Source organism: Salvia hispanica, chromosome 3, assembly GCF_023119035.1.
Source record: "Salvia hispanica cultivar TCC Black 2014 chromosome 3, UniMelb_Shisp_WGS_1.0, whole genome shotgun sequence".
Taxonomy (NCBI): domain Eukaryota; kingdom Viridiplantae; phylum Streptophyta; class Magnoliopsida; order Lamiales; family Lamiaceae; genus Salvia; species Salvia hispanica.
Window position 1 is genome coordinate 33,790,438 of NC_062967.1, and position 21,211 is coordinate 33,811,648.

General features: G+C 37.7%; 2 protein-coding genes across 9 annotated transcripts; both read left to right on the top strand.

Moving 5' to 3' along the window:
• On the top strand, positions 1–2,268 carry LOC125215702 (F-box/LRR-repeat protein 14-like). Of its 6 annotated transcripts, XM_048117212.1 has the most exons (4): positions 1–160; positions 433–532; positions 614–854; positions 1,035–2,268. In XM_048117212.1, the coding sequence occupies exons 3-4, from the start codon at positions 651–653 to the stop codon at positions 2,055–2,057; spliced, it is 1,227 nt and encodes a 408-aa protein (XP_047973169.1). In that variant the 5' UTR covers positions 1–160; positions 433–532; positions 614–650; the 3' UTR covers positions 2,058–2,268. The 6 variants fall into 6 exon arrangements, with proteins under 6 accessions (XP_047973169.1, XP_047973163.1, XP_047973168.1 ...); XM_048117206.1 differs by having other exon boundaries at positions 614–2,268; XM_048117211.1 differs by having other exon boundaries at positions 433–503; positions 603–2,268.
• Positions 2,269–3,159: 891 nt separating this feature from the next.
• On the top strand, positions 3,160–20,867 carry LOC125213592 (phospholipid-transporting ATPase 2). 3 transcript variants are annotated; one of them, XM_048114225.1, is made up of 25 exons: positions 3,160–3,315; positions 3,851–4,099; positions 4,463–4,676; positions 5,280–5,396; positions 9,675–9,767; positions 9,842–10,016; positions 11,068–11,234; positions 11,558–11,662; positions 11,899–11,996; positions 12,074–12,216; positions 12,641–12,737; positions 12,831–12,940; positions 13,219–13,383; positions 13,873–14,027; positions 14,157–14,237; positions 14,380–14,500; positions 16,085–16,191; positions 16,995–17,126; positions 18,079–18,232; positions 18,363–18,480; positions 18,568–18,741; positions 18,887–18,938; positions 19,488–19,615; positions 19,903–20,053; positions 20,326–20,867. In XM_048114225.1, exons 2-25 carry the CDS (start codon positions 3,975–3,977, stop codon positions 20,656–20,658), a joined length of 3,315 nt encoding a protein of 1,104 aa, XP_047970182.1. In that variant the 5' UTR covers positions 3,160–3,315; positions 3,851–3,974; the 3' UTR covers positions 20,659–20,867. The 3 variants fall into 3 exon arrangements, 2 of the variants coding, with proteins under 2 accessions (XP_047970182.1, XP_047970183.1); XM_048114226.1 differs by having other exon boundaries at positions 3,862–4,099; XR_007174967.1 differs by lacking the exons at positions 19,488–19,615; positions 19,903–20,053; positions 20,326–20,867 and having other exon boundaries at positions 18,585–18,741.
• The last annotated feature ends 344 nt before the right edge of the window (positions 20,868–21,211 follow it).

Genomic DNA, 21,211 nt, shown 5'->3' on the forward strand with positions numbered 1-21,211 from the left:
CCAATTCCCATTTTTGCCGTCGCCTGTGTTTCTCGCCCAATTCTCTCTCTCTTTTGCGATCCTTATCTCTGGCGCTAACTTTGCCTTTACTCCTGTAATTTCTTCTTTCTTCTTCTCGTTTATTTATTGCGGCGGAGCATTTGATTTCCAACACTATTTGGTAGGTCGGCAACCCTGATTTATTTGTTTAATTTGATCTCTTATGATAGTCATTTACATAGATGAATGCTTGATTTCCTTATTCTTCTAATCTGAGTTTCGAAGGAGATGTTGCAGTCCGTTTAATTTCTAGCTCGCCAGAATCGTCCTCTCTCATATATTGGTCATCGTCATCATCTTCCATTTGCATTTTCACAGGATGCGAGTTTTCTGCCTGATTCATGAATTTCTATTTGCTTTAGCTTTCTAATTTGAGGAATCTTCTGTTTGCAGCATGTGATTTATGCACAGAGGAAGAATTCTGCTTGATCTATTATTCTAGTTCTATCAACAAATTTATAAAGGTCGATTTAGTGAATGGTTGCTTAAAATCGTAAGAATCAATATCAGTTTTGTGTTTCTCCTCCGATAATTTATTCCTTTTTATTTATTTATTTTCGCAATCTGTTGTTAGCTTGCTCATGAGATGATACCCTAGAAATCCAGTATCCATGGATGATTTACCAGACCTTGTAGCTTGGGACATATTGGAGAGGCTAAACACAACGGTGGATAAAAGTGCTATATCTCTAACATGTAAGCGCCTCCACAAATTGGACAATGTGCAACGGAAATCTATCCGCGTTGGCTGTGGCTTGCGTCCTGCCAATGAGGCATTGGTTTCTCTCTGCAACCGGTTTCAGAATTTGGAAAAGGTTGAAATCTCTTACTCGGGTTGGATGTCCAAGTTAGGGAAACAGTTGGATGATCGAGGTCTTTATAATCTCTCCATTAGCTGTCCTCGTCTCGCTGATCTTACCTTAAGTTATTGCACTTTTATCACTGATGCTGGTTTGACTCACTTGGCTTCCTGCTCTAATATCTCTGCCTTGAAGTTGGTCTTCACTCCGAGAATCAGTGGATGTGGGATATTATCGGTGGTAGTGGGATGTAAGAAGCTCGCATTGCTGCACCTCATTCGTTGTCTCAATATCACCAGAATGGAATGGCTGGAGTATCTTGGCAAGCTTGAGACGCTTGAAGATCTTTGCATCAAGAATTGCAGGGCGATTGGAGAAGGCGATCTCATTAGATTAGGGCAAACTTGGCAAAGATTGAAACGGTTGCAATTTGAGGTGGATGCAAATTATCGTTACATGAAAGTTTATGACAGGCTAGCAGTGGATCAGTGGCAGAAGCAGTCGGTTCCATGTGACAAGATGACTGAACTTATATTGGTGAACGGCATCATCAGCCCTGGGAGAGGTCTTGCCTGCGTCTTGGGGAAATGCCGGAACTTGGAAAAGATTCACTTAGACATGTGTGTCGGGGTGAGGGATTCCGACATTATAGGTTTGGCTCGCAACTCAGGGAGCAGCCTCCGGTCCATCTCACTCCGAGTGCCATCAGATTTCTCACTCCCTCTCCTGATGACCAATTCCATAAGGCTAACAGACAAATGCCTGGAAGCATTGGCTCAGAACTGCTCGCGCCTTGAGTCCGTGAGATTATCTTTCTCCGATGGTGACTTCCCCTCCATTTCCTCGTTCTCTCTGCAGGGGATCCTCACGGTGGTGCTCACGTGCCCGATGAGGGAGCTTGCTCTGGATCACGTGTACTCGTTTGATGACGTGGGGATGCAAGCTCTTTGCAGTGCAGAGCATCTTGAAATGGTGGAGCTGACAAGGTGCCAGGAGATTACAGATGAGGGGCTGGAGCTTGCAGCAAAGTTTCCTCAGCTGCGAGTCTTGAAGCTCAGCAAATGCCTTGGGGTAAGCGACGACGGGTTGAAGCCGTTCGTGGGGTCGGGTAAGTTGAAGGTTTTGGCTGTGGATGATTGTCCACAGATATCTCATAGGGGCGTTGAAGGAGCTGCTGATTCGGTTTCTTTTAAGCGGGATCTCTCGTGGATGTATTAGTTCTAGTTTAGGATGAAATTATCTCTTTTCATCTTCTTCAATTCTGCTTTACATATAGGAGTATGTTGTAGTATCTATTAATTTTTCCCATCTGCATAGATAAGTTTTTCTTGCAAGCTGATGAAAATGTATGGGAGAACTCCAAATTTGGATGATTGTTGAAGTGGAAAATACTGGAAGTGTGGAATCAAACATGTGTACTTTTTTACAACTATCGCACTAAATTGTCCTTTTAAAATATTTTCATTGATCTATTTTGAGTTTTGAAGCATGCACTCACTGAAACTTAACACAATAAATTTCATACTTTTTGAGTTCTTTTAGTTGGACAAACTCCATTTATGAATGATTCAATTTATTTTCTGGGACTAACAGGTCTAATCATTAAATCCTTTTAAATTGTGGGGCGATCTCTGTCGATATCGCGATTTTGAGTGAAAGATAGAGTCACAATTTATCATAAAAAAATAAGTATGCCGGTGATTAATACAGAAAGATAAATAAAATGTATAATAGGAGTAATAATACTTTTGACATGCTTGTAAAATAAAATAAAGAGGCATAAAAAAAGATTGCTATGAAAAGGTAAAATTATCGGAATATCAATGGAAGTTGATCAAATTCTTGTCAACTCCGTGACTTTAAAATATGAGTAGTTAATTATGTTAAACTTTGTTATTTTTTTCAATTCTCACGTTGATTGTGTAAATTGTGAAGCCGAAATCTATGCTTTTTTTGTGCATATTTATACATCACTCAAAAACCTATGAATTTTAGTTTAAATAATAAATATAAAATTAAACATAATACTAGATTGGATGAATATATTTTGGATTTCCACATCATACATAATTTTTTTCTTAAATCTAATAAAATAATTTAAAAAATATTAAATTATAAAGTAAAGTTTTGAGATTAACAAAAATTAACCAAAACTTTATAGATTTTTTTTTCAATAATTTGGATCACACTTATTTTTTTTATGTAGTTAATCTTTTTTTTTGGGGAACTAACTTACTTTAATATTTTGATGACACATAATTCCACTATTTTAAAACATTTTGCCGATGAAGACCATATTTTGGTAATGTAAAATATTCAACATCTGGGTCCTCATCGTCTTCTTCCTATTCTTTGAGACGAATGAACCTCTTCTTCATTGGCTGCAAATTGCAATTGATTTCTCCAACAGCAGAAAAAGGAGAGCAATTAGAGCTTGAGATAGCCTTTTGCTTTTCTTAATACAGTTGCAGAAAAGGTAAGAACCCTATATCAGTCAATTGCTTGATTTTACATGTATATGGCCACCGATGATCCCCTTTCATCGCTACACCTCTTCCCCGCCGCGTTTAACAAGTAGAAACAACGAATGCTTTCCTACTCACTATTCCTGTTGCTAATCCCCTTTCATTCACTCCCCTCAAATCTTCATAATTACAGGGCACCAGCACCCGCTGATCTCAGATTTCACCCTCATGGTTTTATCGAGTGCCTTTTTTTTGTATTGGTTAAACGATCGGGTCTTGCACAAGCATTTGTATATTTAGCCTTTCATTTCTTCTTTTATTTTAGTGAATGCAATTGTTTGAATTCGTTTAATTTGAGTCTAGCTCAGCAAATTGCGAGTATTAAGAATTTTCCAAGTTGCGTGCATGTAACTGCTCTAGCTCTGACTTGGCTGGATTGTAGCTCTATAATGATGATTTAATGAGCTTTAGGAGGACTTATCTGCATCCTTTCAACTTTTTATTTAGCACGATTCCGTTGTTCTTTTAGCACTAATAAGAGTTTAGGCATATTGCAGGGTGTACAAGTTTCTGAAATTCATAGGGCAATTGCTGCACACTGAGTGTCCCTGCGATTCATGTTTGCGTTGATGTGAGCTGGTGTTACTTTGACACATGCAATTGAGTTACCATGAAGCGATATGTATACATAAATGATGAAAATCTAGCAAAAGATATCTACTGTGACAATCGTATATCAAATAGAAAGTATACCATCTGGAATTTTCTCCCCAAAAATCTATGGGAACAATTCAGGTTAGCATTTACATCGCCTCTATAAAATCATGTGTACCACTGAGTTAAGTTTCATCTGGTATTGGTCTTTAGTGTGGAAAAGTCAAACCCACCTCTTTATACATGAACATATATAATTCTTAGCCAGTTCTGTAGCATTTCCGTCATTGCTGCAAACTGTACTTCTTTTTTATTCACTGCATCATTTGTTTCACTGGATCATGGAGATATATTTTAACATTATTCACCTGCGATTTATGGTTATGGTTTTGACTAACGAATCACTTTCAATTTTCAATCAACGCTGATGACAGCATGTGTATTAAATGTTATATCTTCCATCCCCCTCCTTTATTAAATGTGAGCTCTATCTTTTATTTGCAGCCGTTTTATGAATCAATACTTTTTGTTGATTGCCTGCCTTCAACTTTGGTCCCTCATCACTCCTGTCAATCCTGCAAGTACTTGGGGTCCTCTTATATTCATATTTGCAGTCTCAGCAAGTAAAGAAGCATGGGATGATTACAATAGATATCTCTCAGATAAAAAAGCAAATGAAAAAGAAGTTTGGATTGTGAGGCAGGGTATCAGAAAGCTTGTACGTAAACTACATCTGATGGTCTTTTGTGTTCTTCTATTTTATTTTACAGTTCCATCCAGCATCTGTTATGAGTTACGCAGATCACCGAAATATGGTTTCAGCTGTGAAAGTCTTTTTCACCTTCATATTTCATAATTATCAAAAAAGGGGAATTAATGGGCGGGACTTTGTTTGGTGGTGGGGGTTCACACTCTCAATATTGTAGTGTTTTAGTTGGCTATCTTGTACTTATCTCTCTCTAAAAGTGTCTGTAATGTACTTCTGTTAGGGATATTACCAGTTCAACATTATGCATATGCATAAAAGGGCGTTAGGCAACATTTAGGGGGTGGTGGTCTTGCATTATACTCCATTTACTAGTCATTTGGACATGTTGGCATAAAAATGTTTATTATGTAATTACTTATAGAAATTGCTTGCAACCAATTCATGTCATGTGTCCAAGAGGTCTTCACGAACATAAATTACATGTTTTTTTAGAAGTCACTGCTGCAGTGAATTGTCTTTTTAGAGGAATGCTTCTTGATTTTTCTCAACCTATATGATTGTCTTATCCCTTCGGCTTTCTCATATCTGGCCAATGTTACTTTTGTTCCTTAGATTCAAGCCCAAGATATTTGTATCGGGAACATAGTATGGCTCCGTGAAAATGATGAAGTTCCTTGTGATCTTGTGTTACTTGGCACAGCTGATCCACAAGGGTTTTGCTATGTGGAGGTAAATTTTCTAACCCCCTCTCTATTTAGGTTCATTTGTTTATTATGAGGTGTTGGAATTTATTGTCCTATTTATAATAAATGCTGATATTCATCACTCCGGGGACAGAAACACACACGCTCTAAGGCTCATACTGACTATTTGGTTCTTGTATTCCAATACGAACATTTCACTGAACAGATGATCTTTTCCAGAATTTAATATGTCCTAGGGGTGGCAAATTGTCACGCCCCATTTTCTAAGGATAGAAGACACGGTGAATCGCGACTAGGGGAGGGTTAAAGAAGCGGGGAAGAAAGGGGAAAAAGACACAACTCGACCAAAGCTTGAAATAATAGTTATAGCTCGATTAAAATCAGAGTATCTCAACAATCAACAACTCAAAAGAATATTATCTCAACAATACAAGGACTCAAAAGAAAGAGAATAACTCAGCGGAAGCATTTCGAGAGTAGAATACTGCTATGTATGAAGACACAACATATTCTGGACATTTGATAAACATTCTTCACTTTTATGCTCAACACCCTCCGCACTCGTCACCGCTCAACCTGCACATAGGGAAAACAAATGCAGGGCTGAGTACTTGATTTACTCAGTGAACAAATGTCAAAACAATTTTATAAAACAGTTATGTCATGCCGCCATTGAGTGACCTCGGGATTTTAGTTTGAAAAGGCCCAAGACACTAAAAATATTTCACAAGCACAAACTTTCAACTCATCCTCAAATCCTTTTCCTCATCATTTCAAAAACACAACCATTTTTCCTTGAGTTATTTAAGAAACTGCCATATCTGTTCTTTAGAGTGCCGTGTAAGGTGGCCACTTTCCACGAGCACGAAAACCGGCCAACCCATTCGATGACTCACAGTCCTCATCATGTACACTAGTCCAAGTAGGGACGCACCCTTGCTAGGACCCGAATTCGATTAAACTCATAGTAGGGACTCACTCCCCACTAAGCAATCATCAACCTCATCATCTCAACAACCTCAACATCATCATCTCAACAACCTCAACATCAACAACATCAACAACATGTGAAACGAGAATGTGGCCGCAAACTCGATCACCAGATCGGCCGACCCAAAAGACGGCTCACGATCCCCAATGGTGTACACTAGTCTGAGTAGGGACTCACTCCCTAGTCAGACCCGAACTCGATTTCAATAGGTCTAGTAGGGACATCTCCCTTGCTAAACAAACAGATAGGCATTTCTCAAAACAAAAACATGGCATGACATACCCTTTGCAAACTTCATTTTTCTCATAAAACGTAGAAACATAAATCATTTTTCTGTCAAGGTCGAGCATCATCTCACATCATATCAACAAGTCGAGCAAATCACAATATCACTCAATTAATCAACACATATTATCACATAACATCACTTTCAATACTCTCACTTTAATCACAAATTTCACATCATGCTTGGAATTTAAATAATTGCAGTCACATAAAATGATGCTCAAACCGGTATATATATTAAATCGAAAGCTCTTGAAAACTTTAGTTCGAAAGCCCACCTCGTTCATTTAAAGCTTTAACTTGTGCTCCATTCCATTCTCGAAAAGTGTGCGTGAAGTCGCCCATTGTTTTAGTGTAATCCGGCCCAATCTTCATTTAATTAAATTGGCCCATCCCAACTACTCCAATCCATTTCCTTTATTAAAACAGGAGGCCCAAAACTTTAATATAAATCATTTGGCCCAAACATTAAATAAAACAAAGGCCCAGACCTTCTCTCTTTCTCACCTTACGTGAGAGTCCAGAATGGGAGAAATTTCTAATCTCTTCCCTTTCTCTCAATTCCTCAAGATCGGCCTCTTCTTTCTTTTCTATATCGTCTCCTTCTGTCTAGCCATCGTCTCTGTCATGGCCCCACTGCCTCGTTTCTCTCTGCACCGCCGCGCGTAGCGCTGCTGCCGTCCTCTCCGTTGAGCGCTGCCGTCGCCATCACCGCCCTATCTTTCCCTCATCTCCGCCACAGCGCCGCTGCTGTCAAAATGTTGTCGGCATCATTGCCGCCGGGTAAGCCGTTGCTGCTCCTGATCGAGACAGCCATCAGCCGAAGTCTAAGCATCACCGAAACCATCTCACTCTGTTCTCCGTTCACACCGCTGCTGTCCGTCGCCGTTTCGCAGCACAGCCGCTGCTGCATTTCCACCGCCTCGCACCCTCTCTCTTTTCCTCTCTTGGTCGAAGGTAAGGCTGCACTTCCCCTGGTCAGAACGCAACACTGCTGCTGTCACGGTGCAGCGCTGTTGTTCGTACCCAACGCCGGCACTGCTGCTTTGCTTCCTCCGTCAGCCGGTCTCTCCTCTCTTCACGTCATTCCCGAACTGAAAGCCACCGCCGTCTCTCTCTCTTTTTCTCTAAATCCTCCGCCACCAAGCAGCCCCAATTCACCCTCTTTTTCATCCTCCATCTCTCCATCGATCTCGCTGCTGCGTTCCCTCTCTTCTCACCGAAATTTCAGCGCTGCCTGAGTCGCACCCCTGTCATCATCGTCGTCAAACTCTGGCGCCACCCTCGCCTTTCGCTGGGGTGCCATCGCTCATCTTCTCGCTGCCCCATCGCTGCTCGTCGTCTCCCTCTCCGTCAGCTCTATCTATCTCTCCCTCTTTTCTCTCTGCCGCCATGCTACTGCCCGATGGTGGTGTAGGATCGACGCCGCCGTCATCATAGCGCCTCACCGTATTCTCTCTGAAACTCTCAAGCTTGAAACTGGTGAAACAAAATGAAGTTGATTGGGAGTGATGAACGTGGGATCATGGGGAGATATATATGTAGAAACCGATTTCATGGAATCAAGGGGAGGTAGAAACCGATTTGTTGCGGGTTTTGTGGAACAGAAAAAATTTGTGAAACTAATCTGGCGTTTAAATCCTGATGATTGGGTTGCATAATCAAGGTGACCCAACATGAAAATTTAATAAATGACTTGGGCTCATAACAAAGGGCTTTCTTCAAAAAGAATTGAATAAATTCTATAGGCCCAAAATGTATAGTATATTATTTTACTACAAGAATCGTGGGTGAAAAATCGGCTAAAATATTCGACTTCCTTCCAAGACAATTAAAAACAAAAAAAACAAAAAGTCGGGGTGTTACACAAATCGTGCGTGTTGTGTCGTTATCGTGTCGACACGATAACGACACGACACGATAACAACAAACACGAACACGACCCGTTAAGAAAACTCCAAACACGAACACGAACACGACCCGCTACCCTCAGACACGAACACGACACGAACCACTTCGTGTCAACACGACACGATAACAACACATATACGACACAACACGATAACAACACTATAATAATAATATTATAATATATTAATATTATTTCTAATATGAAAATTTTAATTTTAATTTTAAATTTTTAAATTTTTAAAATTTTAAAATAAATAAAAATAAAATTAATATTATATATACTTAACGTGTAACACGACACGAACATGACACGAAATAATATTATAGTATACTTAACGTGTAACACGAACACGACACGAAATTTTCGTGTCCTTATCGTGTCGACACGATAAGGACACGAACCCAATAAGCTTTGATACATACCCATTAATTTCGTGCGGATTCGTGTCGTGTTATCGTGTCGTGCCAAAAATTGCCAGCCCTAATCTGTCCCCTAGGGTTGTTGTCGAATTTGGACAATACACAATCACATCTATCTTATGCAGCTATACTGGAACCATATGTTCTGGATATTGCAACACTAGTTTCTACAGTTACTACTAACTGCGATGATTAACATTATAAAGAAATTAAGCTATTCACTGTGGTAAGTATTTATATGAGCACAAAGTGGAAATAGGGTCTGTGACTAATCTATATAAGTAATGTTAAGTCGGGTGGTCTTTTGCCTAGGATTTTCAATCCAGTTTGACAGAAAGAAACAGAGTTGTGTGAGGGTCACAAATATACAAGTAAAAAATAGATGCCATATTGTTAGCCATGTTTGAATGAGATCTATTTGAAAGAATCTCTATATGTATTAGTTTATCAAATGGTTTTTCTGCAGCCAAAAAACTGAATCTAAAAGGATAGATGCCTTGGGCTGTTTTAGTTCTGAATCTACAAAATGAAATTTTCCCTGGTTTTCCCCCAAAATTACCTCTGTGTGTGGCATCCTTGTAAATTGACCATGGCAATCAAATCAGTACTATCTGCTTCTATGCTTTGGGGGGAGAATCTAACTGAATGTGTATGTTCACCTGACGTGTTGATGATAATGATGTGTTTGTCTTCTAGACAGCAGCACTAGATGGAGAAACTGACCTAAAGACACGGTCGATACCTTCTGCTTGCATGGGAATAGATGTTGATTTGTTGCACAAAATCAAGGCAAGACGTTTGTATATTTTGAATTATTAATTTACTGTATTAGACACATCGTTTAATTCTTGTTCATGTTCCAGGGTGTAATTGAGTGTCCCAGTCCAGATAAGGATATTAGGAGGTTTGATGCAAACATGCGACTGTTTCCTCCATTTCTTGATAATGATGTTTTCCCCTTGACAATTAAAAACACACTTCTTCAATCGTGCTACTTAAGGAACACAGAATGGGCATGTGGAGTTGCTGTGTACACGGGTAAGTTTGTATACCTTCAGGCATCTAAACCTAAACCCAATATTGTTATACTTGTTTCATTTTCTTGAATGACATACCCTTTCTCTATTGATGCCAAATAGTAGAAAAGGTCATGGCATCATTGGAATTGATAAAACATAGTTTAAGTAGCTACTGGTTAGTGATTTCTACCATGTATGCGTGGTGATGATCAGGGGCATATGCGGTATAGCTAAAGATTCGTTAGTGTAGCCATTGCTCGGTTTTCATCCGTCTTTTAGAGTCTTCCTCTTTACTACTTCCTCCGTCCCCAAAGAATATGCACTTTGGGTTCGGCACGAGTTTTAATACAAAATTGATACAGTAAGAGAGAGGTAGAGAGAAAAAGTAAATAAAGTATTGTTAGTGGAGAATGAGTCTCACCTCATTAGAGAGAAAAGAGTTCCACAATTAGAAAGTGCATATTCTTGTGGGACGGACTAAAAAGGAAAGAGTGCATATTCTTATGGGACGGAGGGAGTATGAGACAAACATGTTTATAAGGACATACTGCAAAATTGTTTTATGATTCAGGAAGCAATTTTATATAATTTTTTGTTTACTTGAGTTATATTTTGGGTCTAACTTGTCTTTCTTTGTTTTTAAATCTCATCAAGTATATCAAATGTTAAAGATAAACAATTAAAAATCTAGAATATACGTGCAAATATAGTTGGTTCCTTGGGTTTAGTGGCATTGGCTGGCCCCATAGTTTAAAAGGCGACTGTGACATGCTTTTAGTCCACTGTACATAAGATTTCGACATATCTGTCAATGGGAAGAAAGCGGCTTCTGCATACTTCTAAGCTCTAACTAAAGAAACATTTGTTAGATGTACAATTCACTTCTGCTTGGTTTTCATTGTTCTTATCTGGTCACATACCTGAACTTGCTTGTATTATATGTTCCAATGTCATAGCTCTTAAGTTTTTGGCTGTACATTTTAATTCTGCAAGCTGTATTACTTACCTTCTTTGTTAGTCAGAGATCGAAGTAATTTCTGGCGTAAGTCTCTATCTATTTTTAATTTCAGGCAATCAAACCAAGCTGGGCATGTGTAGGGGTATACCTGAACCAAAGCTTACAGCTGTAGATGCCATGATTGACAAATTGACTGGAGCAATATTCGTTTTCCAGATAGTTGTCGTCATTGTTCTAGGCATAGCTGGGAATGTTTGGAAGGACACAGAAGGGAGGAAGGTATATCTCTTTAAATAGCTTGTCAAATTTCGTTCTTGCTCCTGCTCTTAAGTTATTAGATCAGCATGCCTGAGAATGGAAACTTTAATGGGAATCCTGGAAGAATGTCTTTGTGGAAGCAAATAGTTATAGAACTTATATTTGTAGGTGACTTTTTGTTCAAGGAATTGTTTAGATGAAGATAATGATCATATTGTTAATCTATGTAACTAATATGTTTAGGGTGCTTAAATCTGTTATATACATTGCTAACATGCCACACCTTTGCTATGCCTGGGTTCTTTTTAGCATCTGATGTAAACATCTTGATCCATCTTTTGTAGCTATGGTATGTTCAATATCCAAAAGAAGGTCCTTGGTATGAGCTTCTGGTCATCCCGCTTCGATTTGAACTACTTTGCTCCATCATGATTCCTATATCCATAAAGGTAAGCTTTTGAGTTTTTTAGTTATCTTATTGTCATGTCTTTTGATTGGGGTTCTGATGCCGTGCAGTTGCACTTCGTTATTGATGCTTATGTCTAAAGCTATACTTGTATATTTATGCTTAAAAGAAACTAGAAAGAATAAATGTATTTCATTATGTGAATTCCAACATGTGTTGCTGCATGTCTATATAACATATATGAATATATTTAGGACTGTTGAATGGTCTTTGTTGCAGGTGTCCTTAGATCTAGTTAAAAGCTTGTATGCCAAATTTATAGATTGGGATGACCAGATGGTTGATCCAGAAACAGGGATTCGGTCCAATGCAACTAAGTAAGAAACTGAGAATGCACTTGTAATTACTGTTATATGTGCAATTCTGATTTACTTCTTTTTTTTCTTGTTGACAGCACAGCAATCAGTGAGGACTTGGGACAAGTTGAATATATATTGACAGATAAGACAGGAACTCTCACTGAAAATAAAATGATCTTTAAAAGATGCTGCATAAGTGGGAGATTCTATGGGAATGAGAGTGGGGATGCCTTGACAGGTCAGTCTTTTAATTCTCCTCATGCATTGAAGTTTAGATTCTTCATCTAGTCTTGCAACTGAAACCTTGTAACCTACATATATAGCTGCAGCGGACAGAATATTTTTGAGTTTGAGGCTTTTCTTGATTAGTTAGTGGACCTAGGTTTCTTTCTGCTACTACTTCATCTGCAAAAACATTAACCTGTTTAGGAAATGCGAATACGATACTAAAATAGAAGGATGAGTCTTGAGATGTCATCATAAAGTGCATTCAGATTTAGTACCTGACAATAGGTTTAGTTTCCATAACAAAAAGTGTAGGAAAGATTTCGTGATGGCATAGTGTCAGCTTAAGTGAAAATATTAATTGGCCGAGGCCTGGTGTATCTCTAGTATTATTCATAATGTAGCTTACATTTATACCCAGATTCTGTGATATGCAGATGCCCAGCTGCTTAATGATGTATCCATTGGGTCTGCTGATGTCATTAAATTTCTCAAAGTTATGGCCATATGCAATACTGTTATTCCTGTACGAAGGTGACTATATCAACTTATATGTTAAATCTGGTCTTGAATAGGTATTTTCTCCTCTAGTGATATCTGCCGAATATTTTCTGTGACTGTGTACAGCAAAAGTGGGACAATTTCATACAAGGCACTATCCCAAGATGAAGAAGCCCTTGTATGTGCTGCTTCCCGTTTGCGCATGATTTTTGAAAATAAAAATGGGAATATTCTTGGTAAGTGTAGATGTTATCAGGGTATGGATGGGTGATGGGCTTGGGGTCCTCCTGCCTAGCCTCCAAGATTATCTGTAGCAAACATGTAGACACACACATGCACATATATATTATGCTTTTGTATCATGTATTAGTTTAGTCGTTGTGAACTTATAAGTTTGAGGTCAGGAAATAGGTCTCATTTCCCTTTCAGTGTACAATTTGTAAAGGATTATTGGGAAAGTTAAAGATTGATAATAATCTGTGCATGAGATTCTTATAAGCTTTCCTGACTGCAGATATCAACTTCAATGCATCTCCATTGCGATATGAAGTGCTAGACACTCTGGAGTTCACATCTGACAGGAAAAGAATGTCAGTGGTGGTTCGGGACTGCCAAAGTAGAGAAATCTTTCTCTTGTCAAAAGGAGCAGATGAAACTATTCTTCCTCTTACCTATTCTGGTAATCTCATTCTTATTTCCATGGGTACTATTGTTGTTCGATTGGCTATAGTAATTTTGTAGGAAACTTTGCGTTGATTGATCTATAAATTTCAGCCCTTTCGAGTTCTGAAATTATGGTTAGAATTTAGTTCAGCTAGGAAAGCCAGTTTGGCTTGTGAAATAGGTTGCGTGCATCATATAATTTTGTTCCTTGCTCTCTATGATTGGTTCATGCTAAATTAAAAAGCAAAATGCATAAATTATCTCTTCTAAACTGTTATCCTTCATGTGAGTCTCAAAGTCATTTGATTTGATTTTTGTTTCTCTTATATTGGTCTATAAGCTTCTTGGCATGTATGCACAATATGTTGGATGCATTTGATCTGTATCCTCAAGTTTCTTGTTTTTCTCCTGAGAAAATATTAGCTGTAGGTGTTGTCCATATTTAAATTATCTTTTTTTCAGTAGGATGAAATATTTGTAATATCTAACAGATAGATTGTGTCAGGGCAACAGGTTAGGACTTTTGCCGAAGCTGTAGAACAGTATGCTCAAATGGGTCTGAGAACATTGTGCCTTGCTTGGCGTAAATTAGAGGAGGGAGAATATCAGGAATGGGCCTCTATGTTTAAAGAGGCTAATAGTACTCTAGTTGATAGAGAGGTAAATCAAGATACTGCTTTTAGTTTCTTGGATTCCTATTTGCTCTAGATTTCCAACAATCTGCATTGGGTCAATTTTCTGTTTGAATTCCATAGAAATTATAATTACACTACTTACTTTATTTTTCAGTGGAGAGTAGCTGAAGTCTGCCAAAGATTAGAGCATGATCTTGAGATCCTTGGTGTAGCTGCCATAGAGGATCGTCTACAGGTGACAATAACTGCTCATGAAACACCTTGCAATTTGATGATAATATAATATATTCATATACATATATTTCGATTGGTCACAAACATATGTAATCTGCTGAGAAAAATGTTTTACCTGTACTTATACTTTGGTAACAATGCAGGAGGGTGTTCCAGAGACAATTGAAACTCTTAGGAAAGCTGGAATAAATTTTTGGATGTTGACTGGGGACAAGATGAACACAGCTATACAAATTGCTCTTTCCTGCAATTTTGTGTCCCCAGGTTATCCTTTTTCACATCTTCACATATTTCTGCTGTGGTAATGGTTTATCACGAAACGTTCAACAGATAATCTTGCAGTTATGCAAAGACAACTCAATGAAGTTTGGACAAAATAGAAGGGGTATTCGTGAAGATTATTGCGGAAATTGTTGAAATTGGGTTCTATAAGCATTAATGTTACTTGAGATCTACTCCCTCGGCCCCCCATAAATGGCACCGGTTGACTTGGCACGAGTTTTAAGAATGTAGTGGAAGTGGGTAGAAAAAGTTAGTGGAATGTGAGTCCTACTTTTATATATTAATTTTATAATAAAATGTGAGTGAAATGAGTTATTGGAATGTGGGTCCATTACCAAAAGTAGTAAAAAGCAAGGGTGCCAATTAATTGGGATGGACGAAAAAAAAAATTGGTGCCAACTAATGAGGGACGGAGGGAGTATCAGCTATCTAGAATTTCTATTTCTTCTCCAATTTGCCATTGTTTCATACTTGCTATTGTTCATATATGCAAAGATAACTCAAGCAAACTCATAAAAATTATTTCGATTTCCAAACTGACACAAAATTCATTTTGCATAAATAGTACTACTATCAGTAACTCTTTTTTAGTATTTACAGATTGGCCATAACAAACACATTTCTTTCTTCACTTTTTTACCACATACTGGACTTATTTACTCTAGATTTCGAGACAAAAGATTTCAGCAAGGTTATCAAAAATTAGTTTTTCTCCTGAAGTGCACACCATGTTTCTGTGAGGTGTGAATTTAGCGAATCATGTTGGGTGTTAAAACTATTAAATCTTGTCCCACATCGACTTGGTGATGATCCTAGCTCCTCTATATAAGGATGGATAACCCTCCCCCTTACAAGGCCTTTTAAGGGGTGAGTGGCCCATTTCTAATATGGTATCAGAGCGGGCCCAAGTCGATTATGGATTTTATATCTTTACCTCTTCTCTTGCCTACTCACGTGATGGAAGTCCGATGTGTCATTCTGGTCCACACGTGAGGGGGCGTGTTAAAACTATTAAATCTTGTCCCACATCGACTTGGTGATGATCCTATCTCATTTATATAAGGATGGATAACCCTCCCCCCTTACAAGGCCTTTTAAGGGGTGAGTGGCCCATTTTTAATATTGGGAATCTTTCTTCTTTTTCATACTCTTTTTTTCTTTTGGGTAGTGTGCATAAAAAACACTTTGTGATTGTATTAAGAAAAATTAACCTTGCCTGATAGGTCATATATGTTTTCTATTAGACTTTAAGGAATCAGTTATATGACAAGAAGAAAAGAAAAACAACTTTGCAGTGGACTAACTGCATTTGCTTGTTATTAACAAGCACCAAATGGCTCTTCAACTTTAGTCTCTCTTAACTAGCATCTGTTGTTCCTCAGACCTTCTGAATCTGATGCTTCATATCCAAGCTTGTGTATTAATAGTACTCTCTTGACTCTTGTTGATTCTTTTTTTGTCTCAGCCTGTGGCTGGACCTTCTCCACCTGACATTTCTTTAACTAAAGTTTTTTTTTTCTGCTACTAAATTTTCGTATTTCAAATTGCTGTGTGCATCATTAACAGAGCCTAAAGGCCAGCTTCTGATTATTGATGGGAAAACTGAGGATGAAGTATGTAGGAGCTTGGAGCGAGTTTTGCTAACTACGAGAATCACAGAGTCTGAACCCAAGGTATGATTTTTCCATTTTTTCTGAAACTAGATTAACTGCAACTTTTGCCAACTTAGTTTTGTGCTTTTGAGTGATTTTATCATATTACATGTACGAATATTATTTTTATGTGCAAATTGTATTGCATTTTGTCTTTTCTAGAACATGTACCAGTAGGTTTTGTAGCTTAACATTATTTGATGCCTTATATTAGTAATATGATTGTGTTCTTTCTTCTCTCATTTATCATATGTTTTTATTATGAGCCTGCATCTGTTTTAGTGCTAGCAAATCTGATCCTGGAATCCTGGCATGATTAAAGGACTGGAGCTTTTCTATGGCTTGGCTGAAAATCTTATCATTTCTGGAAAAGCATCCTAAAGTTTTCCTTCTTATTTACACTTCTGATCCCTTTTCAAGTTTATTTTCTATGAGCCATAAGGAGGGAATTTGAGAGATGTCACAGCTTTGAAACTTAGTTTGGCCTGGTACCAAATGAAATATAATTGGTTTATTCCACTATATCATCAAAGTGGTTAAATTAAAACGTAGGGTATGCCTAATTCTATCATCTCCAGTTAAGTACTAATAGCTGTGATTCTGTAAAAGATGTGTGACTGATACGCTGATAGCAGCATGGTCAAGTCAAGAGTTGTTACTAAAATGGTCTATAACTGTATCTGCATCTTATACATTTTATACCCAGTAAAGATTCCTAGGAGTTCTCTTACCAAAAGACATGTGGGGAGCAAAGGGCCCCTATCTGCACTTGTTACATTTGTGTCTGGAATAGAGATGTTATGAGAGATATTTTGTTGAAACAGGATGTAGCTTTTGTTGTTGATGGCTGGGCTCTTGAAATCGCCCTCAAGCATTATCGCAAAGCTTTCACAGAACTTGCGATTTTGTCACGAACAGCTATTTGCTGTCGTGTTACTCCATCCCAGAAGGCTCAGGTATGTGACTCCTCTTCTAGCTAGTTTCTGGTGGATAATACAATAAACTATATGCATACACCAAGTACATATAGTGATATTTAAAAAAGAATGTCACATTTTTCTAGCTTTAACGATTTCGTAGATTTTTTATGAGATGGAATTTTTGAATTACCATGGAAAAGTATATATCTGCAATCCAAGCTGCAACTAATATCATGGAAGCGCCATACTTACCCAAATTTATGTGTAGGGCAAGAAAAATCTGTCCAAAAATGTACTCCCTCCGTCCCACCAAAGATGACCCAATTTCCTTTTAGTTTGTTGTCCCACCCAAGATGACTCATTACTAAAACTAAAAACCTCTTTATCCCTACTTTATTCACTCTCTATTACTTTATTCTCCACCTAACACATTACTAGGAAGGGGGTCATCTTCCTTGGGACGGAGGGAGTAGTTTGAAAAATGTATCGAAAGGACTATATGCTTTTGCTACATATTGCAAACATTGACGCCTGTCATCTCGTCACGCCACTTATCCTTCGTGACTATACAAAAATGGGAGAAAATAGAATATTATGTCTATGGAAGGTGGTAATAATAACCACTTTCCCCAATAGAAATTATTAACCATGCTTATTTGTGCATACATTTACATACATTAATGAATTTCTATTATATTAGTGCTTTTTATATATTATTAATACTTATTTCATGTAAATGGTTTTTATATATACTACATTACTGCTTTTTATGACAATCGTTAATTATACAAAAATCAATTTTACAGATTGGTATTCAGTTCACACGGGAAGAAATTTCCCTGTATTTGTTCCGAAATTTTGTACAATTATTTTCTTTGAAATTACTGTCTTTCTAACTGGAATAACCATTTCACCATTATTACTCTTGTTTACTGTCGTTTTTTTTAGCAAGATATGACTGAAACTTTCATTTTATTTATTTTTTCAGCTGGTAGAACTTTTGAAGTTATGTGATTACAGAACTCTGGCCATTGGGGATGGTGGAAATGATGTGAGGATGATCCAACAAGCTGACATAGGGGTTGGCATAAGTGGAAGAGAAGGACTGCAGGCAGCCAGGGCAGCTGATTATAGCATCGGAAGTAAGATCTTTGTTAACGTTTTAGGTTTCCATACTTGCATTCAAGTAATTCTTCAGACATTTGTTTTAGTGGACTCACAGTAATATATTCTTACTAAATTTTTTTATGTCACCATATTCTTCACTTGCAGAATTCAGATTTTTGAAAAGACTGATACTTGTGCATGGACGCTATTCATACAACCGCACAGCATTTCTTTCCCAATATTCCTTCTATAAGTCGTTGTTGATATGTTTTATTCAGATCTTGTAAGTTCTTTAACTTGCTCACATACATTCAGTTGAGGAGCAATGGAGTATATGATTTCCTTGTGTGCTTACAGTACAATCTTCCAGTTCCTCTTTCATTTCAGGTGTCTCTGGAACCAGTCTGTTCAACTCGGTCAGCTTGATGGCTTATAATGTGTTTTACACGAGTGTTCCGGTTCTGGTCAGTGTTCTCGACAAAGATCTTAGTGAAAGAACTGTAATGCAGCATCCCCAGATACTATTTTATTGCCAAGCAGGAAGGTTCAATTCCGTACTCTCTTAAAACTTAAAAGCTATTTCACTTGTTTCCAAGAGATTGCACTTGCAGTAAATAACCATTCATGAATTTCTGTTCTTTTATTACTTGCTTCTTCTACTTTGACTGACTTAACTAAAATTGAATCAGACTTCTTAACCCAAGCACATTTGCTGGATGGTTCGGGCGGTCTCTTTTCCATGTGAGTGTCTTTTGAGTTTGATGCCTTTTTCCTTTTCTCTTTCTCGTATACAACATACTTTGACAAGTTTGCAAGTGAATGGAGGACTTATCTTCTGATATACAGAGTGTTTATTTCAAAAAAAGAAGAAGAACACATTCGTGTACACATATACATAGAGGAGATCAAACAAAGTGGATAAAATGGTTACTCAATCATGCTCTACAAAATAAATTAATTTGTGTACAAAATTTGGGGATTAAATACTCCAAGAAAGAGTTCCCTAGGGGACGTTCAAGCGGTGATGACTATAATGTTTCATACTCCATCAAGAAAGAACTAGGGTATTTTTTTGCATGAAGCTTAGATAGAAATGTGAGACCTATAATTTTGGCTGTACCATGCATAAGACTTGCAACTATAAGTGACACCTTATTCTAGCAATATGCCTCAGAGCAAATGTTGATTATTTTTAGTCCACAACCCATATCTGTTTTCTGACCTATATATTAGAATGCGGAAGTTTCATTTTTCCTTAATAAGGTACTTGATACTACTCTGATTCTCTAGGCAATTGTTGTTTTTGTCATCACCATACATTCCTATGCTTTTGAGAAAAGTGAGATGGAGGAGGTAGCAATGGTTGCACTGTCTGGATGCATCTGGTTGCAGGCATTTGTCGTTGCATTGGAGACCAAGTGAGTAGCTTAATACCAAAGTTTTGCTGATAGTAAGCATGTGAATAAAAATCTACGTTCTTGGCTGACCTCACTATTACTCCCACCCCCCACACCCTCTTTAAAGCTTTTGGAAAATGCACTTCGAGTTTGTTGAATTTATTATTTCCAACGTTAAGTTGGTTAAGCAAATAGTAGTTGAATCGGTCGTTGATAACTATAGGTGTATAGTTTGTATTCTACCATCATGCTAACTGACGCTGCTATATTTGAGTTTGATTGACACAACTTTCCTTTGGTGTTTACAGTTCTTTTACGATTTTGCAACACCTGGCAATATGGGGCAATCTTTTTGGTTTTTATGTCATCAACTGGATTGTTAGCGCCATCCCAGCATCAGGAATGTACACAATAATGTTTCGTTTGTGCAAGCAGCCGTCTTACTGGATTACAATGATTGTGAGTCTTCTTTTCCTCTTTTTTTGGCCCTTTAAAGTTCTTTACTATATAGACCACAATGACATACTCATCTGAACACTATTTCACATACAAAATATTATTGCATGCTTATATGATAATCAATTATATCATTTTGTCCGATTGCCCCAACATTCTCTCTCTCGCTCAACGTTACTTTCAGTATGCATGCAACCTCTGAAGATGAGATTGATTTGCACTACTATTAGTTTACTTGGCGTATGTGCTAACCAAAAGTCGAATTGCTATGTCAGCTTATTATAGCAACAGGAATGGGGCCTGTTCTGGCACTGAAGTACTTGAGATACACATATAGGTCAAGCAAAATCAACATACTCCAGCAGGCAGAGCGTTTGGGAGGGCCGATCCTTTCGTTGGGAATCATAGAGCCTCAGTCAAGATCCCCCTTGGACAAAGATCTTGCTCCTCTCTCTATAACACAGCCAAAGAACCGCACTTCTGTATATGAACCTCTCTTGTCAGAATCTCCTAGCGCCACGAGACGCTCTATCGGACCCGCACAGAGATTCGATTATTTCCAGTCACAGTCCCCACTCGCTTCTACTCATACAAGAAAGGATAACTGAGGCTGAGACATATACCATGTATAGGGAGTTAGTTAGCACTGAGGCGTCATATATTTCATGTCTGTTAGTTAGACTCAGGAGACCCATTACTCAATTATTTTAGTCCAGATTTTTTTGAAATTTCATGGCTCACCTTTTTGGATACAGCTTAGAGATCATTATGAATTGTATATTTCGTTATTTAAATATATTTCTCTAAATTTTAAATATATAGATGTAATATGGTAGATGAGATTCTTCTACTAATTTCTACTATAGAGGAAATATTCTCGATAATGACTATCTACATTTTTTCTTGGAAAACCTTCATCTTTCATTCTTCTGCTAATTTCTACTATAGAGGAAATATTCTCGATAATGACTATCTACATTTTTTCTTGGAAAACCTTTATCTTTCAACTAACAACAAAGTTTTTGAAATTCATTGCCAAATTTTCTTGTTCAAAACTTAAAAAGTCTATTGCTAGATCCAAGATCTAGCTCGTTGGTATGTTCGTTGTACTCCAACTAATAGATTGGAAATATGAATATGTGAGCGTAGGTAAAAAAAGAA

Excerpts from the sequence above, each read along its gene's own strand:
- LOC125215702 (XM_048117206.1), top strand. The coding sequence starts at position 651 with ATGGATGATTTACCAGACCTTGTAGCTTGGGACATATTGGAGAGGCTA.
- LOC125213592 (XM_048114225.1), top strand. The coding sequence starts at position 3,975 with ATGAAGCGATATGTATACATAAATGATGAAAATCTAGCAAAAGATATC. Across the intron at positions 10,017-11,067 it reads TGGAGTTGCTGTGTACACGG|GCAATCAAACCAAGCTGGGC; the intron begins GTAAGTTTGTAT and ends TTTTAATTTCAG. Across the intron at positions 11,235-11,557 it reads AGGACACAGAAGGGAGGAAG|CTATGGTATGTTCAATATCC; the intron begins GTATATCTCTTT and ends CATCTTTTGTAG.